General features: G+C 46.8%; 1 protein-coding gene across 1 annotated transcript in view; it reads right to left on the bottom strand.

The window, feature by feature from the left end:
* The window catches only part of RIN2 (Ras and Rab interactor 2), a 58,114-nt gene that overhangs the window by 23,640 nt on the left and 16,353 nt on the right, over positions 1-18,121 (bottom strand). The window contains exons 2-3 of the mRNA XM_088530352.1: positions 9,645-9,737; positions 3,344-3,438 (exon numbers count right to left, since the gene is read on the bottom strand). Of these exons, the coding sequence (XP_088386478.1) occupies positions 3,344-3,438; positions 9,645-9,701 (152 nt within the window). The 5' untranslated portion in view covers positions 9,702-9,737. The remainder of the gene's footprint in view (positions 1-3,343; positions 3,439-9,644; positions 9,738-18,121) is intronic.

The following is an 18,121-nucleotide window of genomic DNA, read 5'->3' as shown; positions in this document are numbered from 1 at the left end:
TGGTGCTAAATTCGGTAATAAAGAACAATCCTTAGAGGCTCTGGATATCTGTTGGGTTTTACAAATCTGAAGAAACTGGGTAGTCCAAGAGTTGCTTTAGTTATGCAGAGCTTCCCCATCACCCACACCCCACAGGACAGCTGTGTCAAAAAAAGAAAGGGAAAAAAACCTATTTTTTTTCTAGTTTTGGGCAGTATCTTGCAGCATCTCCAGGCAGCGGTGGAAGGGGAAGTAACTGGGTGCACACGTGTGGGTGCTTGCTCACTCCTTCCCTGCATGGTCAGAGGCAAAATGGGGCACCCAGGCAAAATTTTCCTGGCCTGCAGCAGTCACCAGCACCAGCTCAGTGTTGGCCTCTCCCTTCCTTCCAGCCTCCTTTCCCTGTTGTTATTTATGCTGCCTTTGAGGAATTTGTCACCGCTTAGAGAGCAAAACTCTTTGGGACCGAGACGTTATGTCCTTGAAACCGGCAAAGGGAGAGAAGAACCGCTCAAATGCCACGGAGATAGCAGATTAATTCAAGCAGGATAAAACACCACGCTGGCAGATATGCGCGAGCCACACGCAGCACGTTGCAGGAAACCATCTAATTCCTCTCCTGTTGTCTTCATGGCAGCTCCCAGTAAAACACAAACCACTCAGGTCACATGAAACCAAACACCAACCCCATCTGCCTGGAGCGGCCGCTCCACCAGGCCCTCCTGATGATTTGGGCTCTCCGAGGGGTATCAACGCTATTCACAGCGGATTAGTGAGCATGTGGGATTCACGCAGGTTTCCTTGGATTTAGGAAAACCCACAAGCGCGTGGGAAGTCCCCAAGGATAACGGCCAAGACAAGCGGCACAGCAACGTCCTGATTACGCGCAGCTCGCAGCAGGAAGGACACGGGGCAGGTTGAACCTGCTGGTCGGGGTGCTCTTCTCCCTCCTACCTGCGGGGCTCAAACGCAGGCCCCAGTTGCCTCCATGCAATGCAGGGGCTCCTGTCCTGCACACTCGCTCTCTGTGGATTCTGCTTCCAGCCCCAGCTGTATTTCTCACTCCAACCTCGTGACCAAAACTTCTGGTTTTCTTTCCCCTTTTCATCTGCTCTCCGATCCTGCTGGGGCTCCCACACGGACAGACACCAGCCTGGGAGCTGGTGACACTGCACCCTACCAGGACAAGCAACGTTCAGTGCACTGCCCCTGAACAATGTGTTCCAGGACTGTCCCACCACTGGAAACCATGGAAGAACCAACCTATCCTGGTGCGGGCTTGTCCGTTTGTTTGCTGGGATGCTCCCAGGTTTCAGGATGCTCACACACCAGGATCACGTTACCAAAGCACTGAGGGAGAGGCAGAGGTTCCTCCTGTGGCGCTGCCAGGAGGATATTCAGTCTCTCCCCAGCAGATGCAACTCAAGAAGCTAGTGGAAAAAGGTGGAAAACAGTAAGAGATGTATAGACATAGGGCTGTCTAGCACAAAGCATGAAGGATAAGGGAATAGTCTAAAGTGAGAGGCAAATGTGAGTAACACACGACTCTGAGCTCAGATTTTCTCTAGATTCAAATCCAAAAGTCCTATCAAGATGCTGACTTCCGAACAACAAAATAGACAGTATAAAACAAGCAAGCTACACTAATCACCAAGTTTAAAAATAACTATGGAGGTATAAATAGCCAGAATAGGAAAGACATCCTTTATGGAAGCCTAGCTGAAAATGAGCATCCTCAAAACAAAGCTGAAATGCCTGAAATCTTGTCTGGTAATTCTAAATAAACAAAATCTATCAGCGTACAACTAATTATATAACTATTTTCTATGCAACCTTCACCAACATAGAAGCATAAAGTTTATGTATGTATAGTCAGATAAAATTTACCTTACTTAGTATATGCAGATTTTGTATTTTACATCTATCATTTTCAAAGGGACCATAAGGATTTTTTTTTAATTGAATGCCTAGTTTTAGTGTCAAGTTCTATTTCTACGTGAATCAGAATTCAATTAAATACTCAAAGAAATTTAGGTTAATTTTACTTGCATGTTTTAATCAAAATATACTTTGCTTTCAAAACTGAGTCTGCAAACCAAAAAAAACACTCTTTTTTTCTGTAAAATGGAAGATTTTAATGGGCTGTTACCAGCTAAGTGCTTCCACCAAGACTGGAGAACTCGCAGATATACATGATCTATGTTTCATTCAAAAGTAAGAGGTTGCCTTTTCTCAAGTGAAAATTAGCTAACAGTCACTGAAACTAATTAGCTGAACCCTTTAAAATGGAGAAAATATCCTTTCTGTCCCTGGAAACTGCTCTGTAAGGAGCTTTTACACTTGAACAACATGTGACCAGGGGCTTCGCCAAGCATTAATTAGTGCCCTCATCTGATGTTCTTCACTGCTTAGGCAAGAAAGGTGCTGCTCAACATGTAAATTAATGCACGTAATTCAAATGCATCACATTAAGATTTAGCACATCTTGTATTTACAGAGAGAGAAAAAATAGCTAAAACCAAAGAGGCAAATCTGAGTAACTATTATCCACTTCACTAAATCACCTCCAGTAAAATACAGTCTGCTAGGAATAAGACCTGCCCACTAAGTGCAGGCAGATGAAACCCAATATTTGCATGGGCGACTTTCCTCTTGCAACAAATATTTCGTCATTAAGGACATTTTTGATCTTAACGTCCTGAATAAAATATCAGGTCTCCTCTGGATGTCAATTTGTCAAACAGCCACTGCCAACCAAACCCCACAGTCAAAATATCCACTATTCCCCAACTTACAACAACAGGCTTCGACTGCCAGTTTCTGTAGCCCTTACCTGCATGGTATGATTTAACAGAACCAGAACTTTATCTGCACTCTAATAAATATCTTAAATCATTTTAAAGTTAACAAATTGTATCCATCTGCTAATTTTTACATACAAGACACTTGCGTACAAACCAACCTAAACTCAAATGTTCCTATGACACAGGTCAGCTCATACCACTACTCTACTTGTTAAGCTGAGAACATAAATAAATTGTGTCCTTGGACAAAACTTTCTCGTATTGTCACCGAGCAAGGAGGTTTTCGGCCTTTTCCGGGTGCAGGCCGAGCTTGCTGCCCTAGGGAACAGGAATATCCCCAGGAGCTTCCTGATTCCGACGCTCTGCCGTGCCCCGGCCTCGCAACGAGGCAGCGAATTCCGTTGCTTTTAGAAGTTATTGAGGCAAAAAGAGAGAGGCGGCTCCTCTCGGGACACCCCTCCTGCCCCAAAGCAAAGCCCAGCGCGCGTCACCCCGGGAAGCAGCACCCGGACCACGCGCCCATCCGGGAGCTCCGGGAGGGAACGTTTTTCTCCCGTTACCTTTGCAAAGCAGCGGGTTCATCCTCCAGGGCGAGATCTGTCTGCACCATCTCCTGTTTCAGTTCTCCGATTTCTGAGGCGATTGTGTCAATGAGCTGCAAAGGGACAAAAATAGAAGGATGTCAAGAGGCGGGGAAAGGGAGCCCGGGTAAGTTTAGTCACCGGAGATTACAACTTTTTTTTTTTATCCCATCCTATGCGGACTTCCCCTTGTAAAGGAAAAGAGGTTGGGGAGACTTAACTGTTTCTAGAGAGAGAATAACTCTTTTTTATTTGTGCCTGTGCAAAACTTTCCCGGCTTCATTTTTTTCTCCAGTTTTAATTTAAATATATTAAACTCGAAGCCTAAAAAGGTAATTTTAAAATAACATCTGAAATCAGGATGAGGCAGGCCAAGTTTGGAGGCAACCATTAAAACAGTGAAATTTAAATGAAATGTTGAAGCACGAGTTGCTCCCCGTCATTGCTGCAAACCCAGCGCAGCGCTGGCTGGTGAAGCCAGAAGCAGGAGGTCTCTGCTCCCCCAGCACTTGATCCGCTCGTCCGGCTGCAGGGCCAGGTAACAGGAGCCCCAGGGGCTGCCAAGCTGGACAAGGAAGCTTCTCTTCCACGTTGTGAGAGACCAAGAGAGGTGGAAGCACCAGCTCACAAGAGCTGAACCTCAAAGAGGACCCAGGGTAACCAAGCACAGCCCCTAGCTACAACAACCACTCTCACCTGGTCAGGCAGTTTTAAACATGATTGGTTTTTTCATATGTCATCTTAAAGTTGGCTTTAAAGAACGAACCCCCCTCTAAAATATTGTTCCCGTGTCTTCTTATTTGTGTCCAGATGTGCGAAATGCAAGAAAAACCCTAATAAAGGGCAGCCCAGAAACGTATCACCTGCTCTTCAGAAATAACAAGTGCGACAAAATATAGGAATAAAACAGAGCATCCTTTTGGTCAAGAGAACCACCCCAGAGTGAGCTACAGCCTATCAATGGTCAAGTTAAGATTTCCTCTTTCTGGATTAAAAAAAAAAATAATCACAATTCATATCTGACCACACTTCCTTGCGGGACACGCAGCCAAGGGGCTGGCTTTAGTAAATAGATAAAGCAAGACTTTATCAAAAACTTTAAAGAAACTTTAGGTAAGCTTAGTAGTTTCTTTCTTTTCTAACCTTGATGAAAACAGAAGGAAAAAAAGGAGCCAGTCTGAAATACTTGCTAAACTTCCCGAGGCTTCGTGTGTGAGGAGACCTGGCCAGGAGGGACGTTGCAGGAGCCGCGCGCTCAGTCCCAGCGACCCCGAGTCGCGACGGGCTGTTAAACCACGAGCTCGGGAAATCCGGGAGCTGCATCTGAACGTGTCATTAAACGTTATTAAAGGATTTAACCCGTTAACGAGACTGTCTGCCAGTGCGAGCGCTGGGGCCCGGGGTGATATTCCCATACCCAGCTTTATCTGCGCAGGTATTTGTAGGTGTTTTTGCACACTTGCCCTAGATTTGGCCTCTTTCAGGCAACTTCCCTTTAAATCCTTGTCTGGGGAGATGCTTACTTATATAGAATTAAGGCTCTTGGAAATATCTGCTTTAAAAACAGCTGTGAAACATATATCCTCCTCAAGTCAGGGCAGTGTAAAGCAAGGACGGCTACACGGTTTCACCTTGAAGACATTAAGCCATGTTTGTGCTTTTTGTATTTCTGCCTTGAAGAGAAAGTGGTAAAAATGTCTTTCCATAGCACAATTTTTCTGGATTCGGCGAAAGATTTTTTCCTTCATTAATAAATAAATAAATATTACTCTTCTCCCACTTAAAAAAAAAAATCTTTTTGCAGCTAAGTCGCCTGGAGCATGTTTGCAATTAACTGCCACACGGTTACTCCAGCAGCACCTGAGCCAGCGCCGGCCAGGTGCAGTCACGGGTCCGTGAGGTCATTCCTGAAGCACTCGGCACGACCAGAACTTCTGGTCCTGACGCAGCCCACGAGATGCTCCAACACCCAGCATGGCTCTTAGGAACACACTTGCAGATGCGGGAAGGCAGCCTGCTCTGCAGCACAGGGCTTTGGGTATTTTAATTCCCAGACATTTCTCGCGGCTCGAAAGACCAAGGTTCCTGTTTGGCTGGGAATAATGGAGAAAGTTTCTCATTGATTCCAATGCACTTGGAATCAAGACCAGAAGAGGTGGTTTCCAAGGGAAATATGATTGAAGTAGAGCAAAGTCGGAGGGCTCCATTAGTATAAAATAACATGCATGAGCCCCAAGCCTCCAAAGTGACATGAAAAAGTCTTTCACAGATGATTTAGAGCTAGGAAAAACTGCCATTACTCTCCTGTGCTACAGAAACAAGAGGTTTACATAAAAAGAAATTTGTTTGGGAGTATCACATCTTCTCAGGTGAGGAGTTCGTTAACAGTAAAAAAAAGAACCAAAATGAGAAAATAACTAATAAATACGCAACGTGTTAAATAACTGGTTGTTTTCTGCTGTTTTTCTGTTTTGGCTGCACTCTTCTGTAAGTGAGAAACTACAATTCTACCGCTCCGCCAGCTGTCGTCAAGCAAAATAAAACACAACCGCTGCGAACCCAAATAAAAATGACTCAGAGAGCGTGAAGTCACAGTAGCCCAGCACAACATTCCCTAACCAAGCCTACCCTAAACAGCAGATTGCCCCCAAATACCAACGCACTAACTGTTTACATTCCTAAAATCCAGGAATGGGAGCATGAGATGGAAGCAGCCTAAACCACAGCATATTTTTTCCCTAATGCATCACGCAGTGGTTCGTGTCAGCTGAGCCCAGTGCCTGCCCTGATGCCTGGCCCAGCTCTGGGCCTCTCTTGTCATTTGGGGGTTCTCGGTCTCGGGGTGACGGGTGGTTTGAGCTCCACGGCTGCTGCAGGGCATTTTCTAAAATCCTGTGCTCACTGCAAGGCAACTGGATCCCCTTTCTCTACACAGAAATGTAAATGGGTTTGAGTGAAGAATTAATGAAACGGTCACGTTTCTTGGAAGTGCAGGGAAGGAGACGCGGAGGCAGCAGCGCCGGGGTGCTCTCTGCAATGGTCTGTTTGAGGGACTCCAGAGGAAAAGTGGGATCAGCGTCTCTGATCCACACAGGGCAGAAGACAACCGGGATCAGCGTCTGACTGGACAAACGGGCCCCGCACTTACCCTTTTCCCCGCCAGCCTCTCATTTTCCCTTCTCGCTGGAGCCCCGCATCCTATTTGGCATCTCCTCGTCGCCTTCCTGTTTGGATAAGCAGAGTGCAGCAACCTCAAAGAGCAGCCTGTGCGCCGAGCTGGCTGAGCCCCAGCCGAGCGGCGAGCGCTATTCCTGGCCCTGTCCAAACGCCTGCGCGCAATTCAATATTTTGATACGTGGCTGCACTTTCTGCCCATTTTGCACAGCGAGTTTCCAAGGCCCCCAACATTATTCAGCGTCTTATTCTTCACCAAGGAGCACAGTTTTTGTTGACGCTGGATGTTTGCACAGAAAAGCATCAATGGTGTTAACGTTTTGGATGTCACCTCAGTGCAGTTTGGAGCTTAATATTTTGATGAGAAGGATGACTCAGTAAGAAGGAGGTTTGTCAGGGACTCGCTGGCTCTGAGCCTTCAGAAAGTACTACTTTTAAAGACTTGGCAGAATTTGGCCTCTAAAAACACAGGCTTTCACTTCTTGTAGAAAGAGGACGACGGACTTTTCCTACCACACCAAAGGTTAAAAGAATCAGCGTGGGGAAAAACAAAACAAAATAAAGGGATGGTTAGAAGCTACAGCCATGTGGACTATTTAAGGACAACCGAGAAGAAACAAAGCGAGCTGGTATTTCCCACTGGCATGTGCCAAAGAATTTCCTAGCAAACGATGCCGAAAACAGCAAGACACTTTTTTCCAAGCACTTAAAGTGCCCTGAGGAAGCGTAGCCCAGTGTGCCAAAGGTATTTTGGGCAGCCTTAAATTGCCCAGGACAGCACGAGCTCAGACGCAGCCTGCACGCCTAGCCTGGATAGGACATCTGCAGCACAGGTATCACAGGCAGGAGAATCTCTCTCAACTACCAGGTCTCCAAAACACAAAGTGAGACAAGGAAAAAAGTACTAGCATCTAAAGGACACATAAAAAAAAGCCAACAAAGAAGTAAAGTTATGCATATGGAAAAAATGGATGGTATAAGAGGATGAGAAATCTGGAAAGGCACCTCTGAGCCATCTTTTATTCCCACTGTTCTTCAGGCCTGAGAAAATTTAGAGCAACCTCAGAGTTTCTCGGTTGTCACTATTACAGCCTTAGAGCACGCTGGCATAAAATTGCTGTGGCATGGTGCTGTCCTTCTCATTCTGAGTAACTCCATGTATCACATCAGCAGGATCACGAGGTGCCCAGAATTGCCATTTCCATGCCTTTAAACCACTCAAGATTTAAGGTGAAGACACCAACACACTATAGAAAACACCTCCACTGGCATCGTTATCCCTCCAGCAGATGCATTAGCGAAAATCTGGAAACACTCTTCACAACTGAAATAGTTTCTCGCTGAGATTTGGAAGCCATGGCCACTCACCCCATCCAGCTGTGGCCGGCTATCAAACAAGGTAATGTTTGTGCTTCTGAGAAACGGGACCTAACAAAAGCGCGTTGCGCAACTGCAAAGCGCCTGCTGTCCCCACATGACTCCTTTTTACTGCTGACCACATGAAAGAGCCAGCCAAGGAGGAAAACACTTAGTCACTGCAGCACCAATCTTTCGTTTTCTTAGGGACTGGCCTGAGGAGACTGCCTCGAGATAAAGGGAACATGCAACACGTTACCACGCGTCCGTGTGTCACTGCGACCGTGTGACGAAGCTGCTGGCAGGAACTGTGGCCCTGCACGCTCCCTTGGCAGTGACTGCGGCCGGGACACCAGGCTCAGCGGCTCCGTTCCCCTTTGCCATGGCCCAGGCAGGGCAGGACGCTGCACTTCGCTAGGTCGCGATGCCTTCGGCCGAGCGCAGGTGCCAGGGTGCTGCTCCCTGTGCCCGGCTCTTCCCTCTAGGAGCCTGGGCTACCCACATAATCACAGGAAGGTTTTGTTAACTCGGTGCACAGCAGGCAGGCTCCAAGGAAACCACAGGCTCCTCTGCAGCAACACGAGCCCTGCCTCGTTACGCACAAACACCGGGCGGCTCACGGTGCTCTGCTGCCTTCTGAAAGCCGCGCTGACAACTCCAACCCCACGTCCACCTCTGGAGATGCGGGTAGAGACGCAGCTCCACACGTGCCAGCTCTCCAAAGGCTCTCCAGCATGGAAGGACCCGGGTGAACTCCTGTGGCAGCGAACGCCCCGTGGCACAGAAAGCCCCTGCCAGGTCCTCTTGAGCGGAAAACCCGCACGGAGCGGGCGGCGGAAACGAGGAAGCAGAGGGGCTCTCACCTGAAACCATTCCGCACTGAAACAGCACAGATTAAGTGTGCTGCAAGCCACAGTCAGCGTGCAAGAGCACCAAGTGAAACGGTTTCTGTTTACCCAACATAACCATGCGAGTGCCAGACCAGAGCCATTAACTCCCACTGCCAGCATGCTGAGTATCTTATGGGAGGAAGGATTAGTTCCCTCCACAGTATTAGGCTCAGACAGGCACCACGCTGCGTTTTTGAGCACTGCGGTGAGCTGCACACCAGCTTCTTGGTGATTCCCAATGAGGTGCACTTGATATCTTCAATAACTTCAATACTTGAATGAAGGAATAATAAAAAAAACAACTGATATATACACACAGTGACTGCAAACATAGCATTTTTGTGTGTTTAGATAACACAAAAACAGAGAGCCCTCCCTGCCCCAAGTAAATCTAAGCCAGAAATGATACAACTTTAAACTACACAAATCCAGTTTATGAAAACTCTACTCACGTTATGCCTGTAATAAAGCTCTTGATACCACTGCAAAAAAAGCCACAAGCCCTTTGGTACCAAATACTCTACTAAAGGTACAGGAAAGCCACACACACAGAGGAAGGGGCCGTCTAACTTAAATAAAATCTGACCAGAGATCCTCAGGGAAATGCTTCCCGTTTTACAGGAAAGATGTGCCTCACAGGACAGATCCTGTTGCACTTTCTGCAGTGCTAGCTGCACAGAAACCCATGTCCTTGATGTTTTGTGTTGGTCAGAGACACAAAACCTAGAGCCAGTAAAAAAAAAAAAAAATTCAGGCTCTTTAGCAGCTCTTTACAGCTGCTAAAGAGAAAAATAAGCAACTAACACTTCACAGCAAATGCATCCTCCTCATTACTGAAATAAATCAAATATGACATTTACCTTAAAGAAGCTTCCTCTCTTGTCTAGACAACGGGCTTCCATCGTCAAAGCCGACATCTTCCCCGGGAAGACTCCACCGAATGCCTTGAACTCCTAAAAGCAGAGACATTTTTCATGGTTAGTCCAGTCGGTAGGAAATGCCTCTGCAAGCCACAGCAGCAGTCACAACAAGCCTTCTGCCAAGATCTTTTTCCGTCAACAACACAGTGCCATCTATTTAATACTAAAGCCCTTACATATCCTTCCAGTCTATTATTTTCCTATATATCTCCTCAAAAAAGACAGTGCTTGGAGTTGCACGCTTTCCCTCCGCCTGCTCCTCGCAGCCGATCCAGGAGCTCCAGGACTGCATTTAATGTGCTCATTGGGTTTCATGTGCTCGTTAAGGAAGACGACTAAAACACAGCGACTGCTCTGTTTGCTTGACCTCAGCCTGCAGCACAAACAGAACAAATGTTAGATGTCACCACAAGCCCTTCTCGGGGGTTGCAGCTTTCATGGGGCCGGCTGCAAGGCAGAAAAACAAATATCACCTGTGTGGGAGAAAACACATTATCGTAAATGGAGAAAAAAAAACCCTGCAATGGGGAAGCAGCAGCATTTTGCATCGCCAGGTCGAGCAGCAGCCCTGGTAGGTGCCCACGAGGGCAGAACGCTGCTCTGCAGCCCCTTGTGCAGGCAGGGAGAGCCTGGCGGCCTTGCAAAGCGCGTGCAACTCACAAGGAAAATCCCTCTAAGTCTAAAGCTGCAACCAGCTCGCCCAGGTAATTCCAGCACGAGTTTCTGACCCAAGCAAGAGCTTTACAGCTAAACTAAACTTAAACTCATAGCTTCACAGCAACGAGTACCTTGCAGGATCGTACACAGCGAGATTTTCATTGCCTTTAAAGAGTCTCCTTTTCCTCCCCCTAACGCATTTTGGGACAATAAAACAACTATTTCTCCTGAAGGTCCAGTTAACTAAATAACAAATATTGCAAGTGCAAAGTGTTACAGGCTAAGTTAGAGGCACAGCTTTGGATAGGATGTGCAAACAAATGGCAGGGAGCGGAAGGGAGGAACAAGATTATTGTGACTGCAGATGAAACATGAGCAAAAGGAGCAGCTAAAGCAATGAATTTTGAGAGTTAAAGAAAAAAAACAGGAGACTTTCCCCAGCCCCGTTTCTATGTCCCTCTAACGCATTATGAGAAACACCAACAAGGCCAAACAGGACCAAGGAGGAGTTTTAAAAAGCAGAATGGGAGGTTTTTGGAAAGATCTTGCGAGCACGAGCACTGGAAAGGGGTGAGAGGAAAAAGGAGGAGGAAAGAAATATTTTCTCTTGGTATTAACATGCAGCTGGAAGCTTAGAATTCCTCCAGCCCCTTCTAGAGCTCGCATCACTGCAGCACTGGAAGAGGTTACATTTTTCCACTTATGGGCTCTCAGTAGTTGTGCTGGACGGCTCCGGAAGCAGCCTGTTTTCCAGGCAGAGTCTGCAGGCTTTAAAGGTGCAAGGAAAACTGAATTCTCCATTCGCGTGCAAAGCGAACACAGGAGGGCAGCCCAGAGGAGCCCAAAAGCAGCGCTCAAAATCATTATTTCTTTTTATAATCAGCATGTGCAAAGGAATAAAGCCCTGAAGAAGCAGTTAAGCACTGCCATCTCAGTCACTTTATCCAAAGTCCACCTGAGTGACTTGACGGAGCCAATCCTGGCAGAGGCTGAAGTCCTGGGAAGTGGGCGAGTTTGCAGGCGCTATTAGTTGGGCTCTGCGACTTCCTTTGCCACGTTGAAAATAGCAATAAGGAAAGGTTGGAAACAGAGCTGTTCTTCCACCTTGAGAAATACCAGGCATTTTAAAGGCTCCTCCTACAGGAATTCAACCATTCCAAAAAAATTCAAGATTTGGCAGAGCTTTTTAATTAACAAATGGAAATGTTTTCTTCAAGACTTCTGTTTTCTACCTTTCAAAGCATCCCTGACCTCCCAGCCGAGTCTATCACCCCAGCTCCTCCAGGTTAGCTGGGCTGCTGAGCAGCTGGTAAAGCAAAGGGCTTCCCACCGAAGGGGAGGGAACTTTGGGAAACATTAAACCCTTGCTACAAGGTATCTTGACTTTGTTTGCAATGCCCACCAATACTTGCAATTACCCACCTAAACTCCCCAACTCTTTCATCAGCTTTTCTGATCCATTCTCAAGAGTACCATCCTCCTCAGACAGCATCACAGGAGGTACCTGTACAGGGAAGCCATCTCCTTCTTACCGTAACCCCAGCCTCCTGCCTCCCTGAAACTCATGGAGTTCCCACACCACCAGCCAAAACAATAAGGCTCCTGGCACTAAATTCCCGGTTCCTCTTGGTTAGGGAGCTGTAAGTCGTTCTGTGAGCCCTGCTCCCACGCGGCCGCGGGGCTCACGGGGGCACGCGGCCTGCTCGCGCCGCCAGCTGCAGCTCTACGTGTGGGCCAGGGCCCGAGCCGCAGGCCGCCCCCACACGACGGCGCGAGGCGAGCGCTGCCAAGGGGATCGGGCTGGTGGATGGTTGCACCATCACCTCCCAGGACTCCCCCTTCGTTTTCTCTCTGCTTATTTCAATCCGCAGAACTTGGAATCACAGAACAGCTGAGGTTGGCATGGACCCGCGGGGATCATCTGGTCAATCCCCATCCGCTCAAGCAGGGCCAACGACAGCAGGTCGCCCAGGACTAGGGCCGGTTGGATCCTGCCTAGCCAGAAGGATGGAGACTCCACAACCTTTCTGGACAACCTGCTCCACCGTTCAGTCATCCTCACAGTAAAGGATTTTTCGTGTGTTTAAAAGACATCTCCTATATTTACATTTGTACCTGTTATCTCTTGTCCTGTCATTGGATCTCACTGAGAAGAGCCTGGCTCCATCTTCCTCACATCTGCCCGTCAGGTATTTGTGCACATTAGTGGACTAACCTGCTCCCCTTGGTTGAACTTCACCACATCCTCCAGCTTGTCATGGTCCCTTTGAAGGGACAACCACCTCGCACAACCACTCACTCCTCCCAGTTCCTCTTTGTCTACTAACTTGCTGAGGTTCCCATCATACTTGTCATTACCATCGTACATGTCATTAATGAAGATGTTAAGCAGCAGTGGTCCCAGTATCAAAGCCTCGGATTGATCTCTCTCTTTCCTTGGATCTTCTTGTGATCTTTAATCATAAGATCTCCTTGGATCTTTCTTGCCCTTCTTGTGTTTAAAGCAGCCCTGATCTTCCCTCTCCGCTTCTGTTTGGAATGGCATCATCTTAGTAACCATTGTGACAGGGCCCACAAAACCAGATATTCCAAATTCTATAGTTACAGATTCACCACGCTGGACCTTTCATGTGTACAAATGTGACACCAGGTTAAGTTCATCAAAAAAAGGGCAAGAACGTGTATCACCAACCCACAAACGCCTACTGAAACACAAGATCAGCATTGCCCCTTGCTTTCACTCTGGATGGTTCATGGGGTCCCAGGCTTTTTATGCTCTCAGACAGCAGAACTTGATCTTCTGCTAACCAGCACCATCTTGCAAGGTGCCGGAAAAGGGCACATCCACCAGCTCCCCCTGGGAAGAGGAAAGAAAGGGAAGGACCAGGTAAGGGGCTCAGCCTCAGCTTTCAGCACCAGAACCACTGGGATTCGAGCAGTCTGCAGTTGAGGAGGGTGAGGCAGAGTTCAGAAGCAAAGGAAACGAGAAATACTTCATTTTCTTGCCAACTTCCTTCCAGAATGACCGGTGTTATTTGTAACACAAAAGTAGAAAAGGAATTAGGATAAAAAAAGCAATTTTTGATGCTATCCTTCTAATGACAATGCCAAGCCACAGATTTCACATGAATTACACTAGGGGTTTATGAGCATGATCATGTAGTTAAATGTGCATCTTAGTCATCAATCATTCCCTTTGCAAACAATGACTCCCTTCATGGGAAATCTATTTTTTTCCCCTAATTTAACCACAAGGATGTCTACACGCAACACTGTTACCAAAACAAGACTATGCCAAAGTTTTAGAGCTCATCTTATTTCAAAACACAACAGAAGTTTATAAGCTTCCACAGACATACGTAAAGCAGAATGCAAACATACAGGCACACAGAAATTGTCCTTCAAAGAACGGTACAGGTCTCTTAAGCTGGGAGAAAGAAGAAAGTTTCAGGCTACTGTTTTTCCTACTGAAAATTCTGAGGCTTTATGTTTCTCTACAGCTATTGTTTATGTAACATTATTATTATTATTACTACTACCTCTCTGATCACAACTCGGAGCCTGAACTGAGACTGGGCTTTGCACTTCCCAGTTCTCTATACAGCCAGCTAGCTACAGAGCCATACTAAAAAATTGGCTTAGCAACTGGATAAATTTTAAGTGTAACTTCAAATTGACTTAGGATGACCTAAATGCTGAAAAACATCAAACATGGAACAGTATCTCTGATTAAATTGGCTCAATTGGCTTTCTTAAACCGACACTTCAGCACTGTCACCACAGGATCTAGGAAAAAAACTGGACTCTCTTGTTTCCGTGGGTTGTAATGAAGATTCAATTTAGGCTACAAAACATGTACATAGATGTAAACATCCCTTAGTAAAAAGTATTTTGTGGGAGGAAGAACATTCCCAAGAATCAGGGTTGGTGTTTCTCCTTCTTCACCCTTGGGTTAAGAGGGTACATAAAAAACACTGAAGACAACTAAAGGCACCATCAAGAGAAATTGTTTCTCTACATGGCCATCTACCTCTTGCATTTCTGCAGTTCCAGCTTTCTCTGAACTGGTCCCTGCTGAGCTCTGATAGTCTGAGATGGAGGGAAAAACCTTTCCTCAGGGTTTGAGAAGCTGGGTGGCAAGAAATGCCCAAGCATGCCCATTTATATACATACCTGAGGCTGGTATTTTCTCTTTCCTTTGTATTTTATGGACTGAGGCAGAGAATTCCAGACTCTGTGGATGGGTTTGGACACTGCCGGGCGCTCAGAAGCCCATGTGAACCTGTCCCCAGGCCATGGGAGCCAGGCTGCTGCCTGATCTCTGCAACCTTCCTTCTGCCCCCCTGCAAGGTGGCACTTGCTGCCTTGCTAAAGCAGGCAGCATCCCACCTCCTCCGCAGTCCCTGCAGATCTTTGCTGTACGGGCAGCAGTGCTAGTCCTGAGGCCTTACCTGACTTCTGCCTGCAAACGCTGCTGCTCTGGTAGCGCCTGGACGGCTCCCGCGCGGCAGGGACAGCCCGCGCTGCCAGCAGGACCGTCTTGGTGCGGCTCTCCCAGCCCAGGGCAAAGCCTGCGCGTGCAAAGGACACGGCAGGACGGGGCGGCAGGATGACTCGTCTGCTGCACTAATTCCTCGGAAATCCAATGCTATAAACAACATCTCTCCGTGGATGTCAACTCCCCCGCAAGCTGCTGCTTCCAGTCCCTTCTCCTCCTGCTTTTCATTTACGCAGGAATGCCAGAGCACCACTCGGGCGCCTACTGTAACAGAGACTCTGCACTCTCCCCTCCTCCCTATTTTCCTCCCTCGTACGCAAGTTTATTTGGTGCTGTGGTTATTACTGTACTTACTGACAGTAGCACAGCAGCAAATCAGTGTCTTCCCAAACTGCTCATGATCCTTCCCTTCCTCCAACCCATCTGCTGCCCAGCTTTAGATCCAGAAGCCTCGCTCGTGTTTTCATTTTCTTAATCTGATCTTACCTTTTTGCAGCAGCAATCCCACCTTCTTCATCCTTAAGTCCTGGCAAAGATGAGAAGTCTACGCTCGTCACTGAAGCCATAGGGCAAAAGCCACAGGGCACTGGAGAACTTGAAAAGCTTCCTGAGGAATCCAAGACACCCAACTGCACCACCTTTCTCTTCCTTATTTCCTAACTGGGATTTTTGACCAACCTAGCCAAAGCTGACAGAGAAGAGGCTCTGTTTATGAACACAGGCAAAGGGACAGAGGAAGAAACTACACAAGCTGCCCCTGAAAGAGAAGGAGAGCTATTTACTACATGATCTCTGGAGCTCCCTTCCAACCTCAACCGTTCTGCAGTTCTGTGATTTAGCCTCCCTTGGGCTGGCTACTCATAAAAAACACAGCACAGCCTCTGCAACAACTCTGGTTTATTGTCAATATCTTAGAGACAATCTAGTTGTATCTCAGCAATCACATAAGTTAGTTCATATTATTGTATTTTACGTTTAAAAAGCCAATGACGGTTTTGGATTTTTTTTGGCAGACTATTAGCTTGGCTGATATTTAGCTAAAAAGTTGGTTGCACCAGATTATTTTGAGGTTGCTCGGAAAAACTGATATACTTGTTTTGCATTTAAAATTTACTGCGTGAAGAAGTGCTGTCCAAATGAGAAAACCAAACAGCCAGTATCTAGGAGCAACATTCTTCACTACTTCAAATGAGTAGCACTTACTATTATTAGTTTGCAAACTGGAAGAAGGGGAAAAAAAATTCTTTCTGTAGCAACTGAATAAAGTTGCTTGAAAGGAGCTCCCAACTACCACCAAATTAGCTCCCAACACCCCGATCAGGCAGATCATTATGGCCCAAGTGCAAGTCACTGACGGCCAACCCTGATGGCCAAAGTGATCCTTTAGAGATGCTCTCCCTAAATTAGCAGAACATGTGTGCACACAGGCACACTCGTGTATTTTACCTTTTTTTTTTTTAATATGAAAGAACACTTGAAAATTCAAGCAGATACTTGAAAACACACCAGGAGATGCACACAAAACTTCACATTTTTCAGCAAATTTAAGCAGCCTCGCGCATTTTATCTTCCCCTTCTCTTAGCTCACTCATGAGGTCCCACAGAGTGGGCTGCATTTAACTCTGATCCCAAAAGCTCTGGTTTGTCTAATGAGTCTGACCTTATCTGGGTCTTGGCAGAGCTCAACTTTTCCTTTTGAAAATCTTTCCTTTGGGAGGCTGGCTGAAAGGGGGGCACGGATACAACAGAGCACAGTATCACTTTGAAAATCTATCAATTAAGAGCTTCAGTCTGAAAACTACCCTTTGGTGCCAGGATTTTGCAGACCTCTCCACTCAAATGTTGCATTGTGTTAGCACAGCTGTATCCACAAGCAAAGAGTGGGGGGATTATGCGAAAAGGACTCCAACTTCCGCCATTCTTCTGGCTGCAGAAAGGGTTGACAGTCGTGGCTTTTTTTTCCTCCTCCAAATAATGCAAGAGCACACTATGAGTGCTCGCACAAAGCCAGTAACGCGCACGGCAAACACGACAACAATCCAGTGTTTGCACAGGGTCGCATTTTCATATTTGTCATTTTAATTAAATCAGGTTGCAGTAAGAAAATACGATATTTTCTTAGAAAAAAATGGGCAAAATAGAAGAGGTGGAAATAAACAGTCCTCGATCGATCTCCTTACAAGTGCTGATTTGACTTTTAGCTCCACCACCTGAATGCAGTGAGTTTGTGTGAACTCCCTCAGTATGCACCTAGTAAGCAACAATATTTTTGCCCAAACTGAACTAAAAAAATTACCAAGAGAGACACTCACTGCGCCCGTAGATGGGCAGGCCGTAAATGAGCCTGTGCAATCCTTTGCAGGAAACAACCCTCTCAAAACCAGAGAGGAAGCAGAAACACCCAGGGCTCCCATTGCCTTTCCAAAGGCAGGGGGATGATGCGGTGCTTACAGCCCTCTTGCTTTTCGTCAGCACAGCTAGCCGGGATGTTGGGCAAAACTGTGCAGCCTTGTGCAACAGGGACTGCCCCAGCAGCCTGCTGCAAATGTTGTGGATGCCGGGCTCCATGAGGTGAGCTGCTCGTTGTCCTACATCATATCCACCATCAGCTTGATGGTCTCGGCCAGGATGAACACAATATAGTTGCCTACAGGGACCTAGACACCAGCCCAGGCAAACCAGGACTTGGCCGCAGCCTTCGTGATCACAGAACCATAAAGGCTGGAAAAGACCTTCAAGATCTTCGAGTCCAACCATAAACCCTTCATACCATTCATGCTAAACTCCTTAAGTGCCTCATCTACACGTTTCTTGAACGGTGGGTGATTCCACCACTTCCCTCATCTTTTCCTCCCAACTTTGTCAGTCTTCATTTGCTTCCTCACAGGAGGATGTTTGTCTAGATGGACCTCACCTGGAGCCTGTATAGTGGTTCTCTTGCTGGTAGTACTTCTTCCTAGATGTTCTCCTAGATACAGGACCGAATCATGCAAAGGTTGCATGAAGGCTCCTCTTCAGCTTCCAGGTCACAGTCTTTTTCAGTTCCCTCAGCTGATCATTTCCGAGACCTGCATTTGCATCCTGAAGCCTCAAACTCTTCTTGTCATCCTGCTTGAGAAAACACTACTGAGATCACAGCCAAGGACCCTCCTCCAAGGTCTCCTTCACTTTACTATACATTAAGCCATAGAATATTAAAAACTGCTGAAGGAATTAATAGACTCTGATCTCCAGGGTCCGTGAACCAGTCTAACAGGCCTGT

Source organism: Tinamus guttatus, unplaced genomic scaffold (genome assembly GCF_059628265.1).
Source record: "Tinamus guttatus ecotype Peru unplaced genomic scaffold, ASM5962826v1 Tinamus_guttatus_pri_ptg000367l, whole genome shotgun sequence".
Taxonomy (NCBI): Eukaryota; Metazoa; Chordata; class Aves; order Tinamiformes; family Tinamidae; genus Tinamus; species Tinamus guttatus.
Note: the sequence above shows the minus strand (reverse complement) of the source record. Positions and strands in the feature narration are given on the sequence as shown.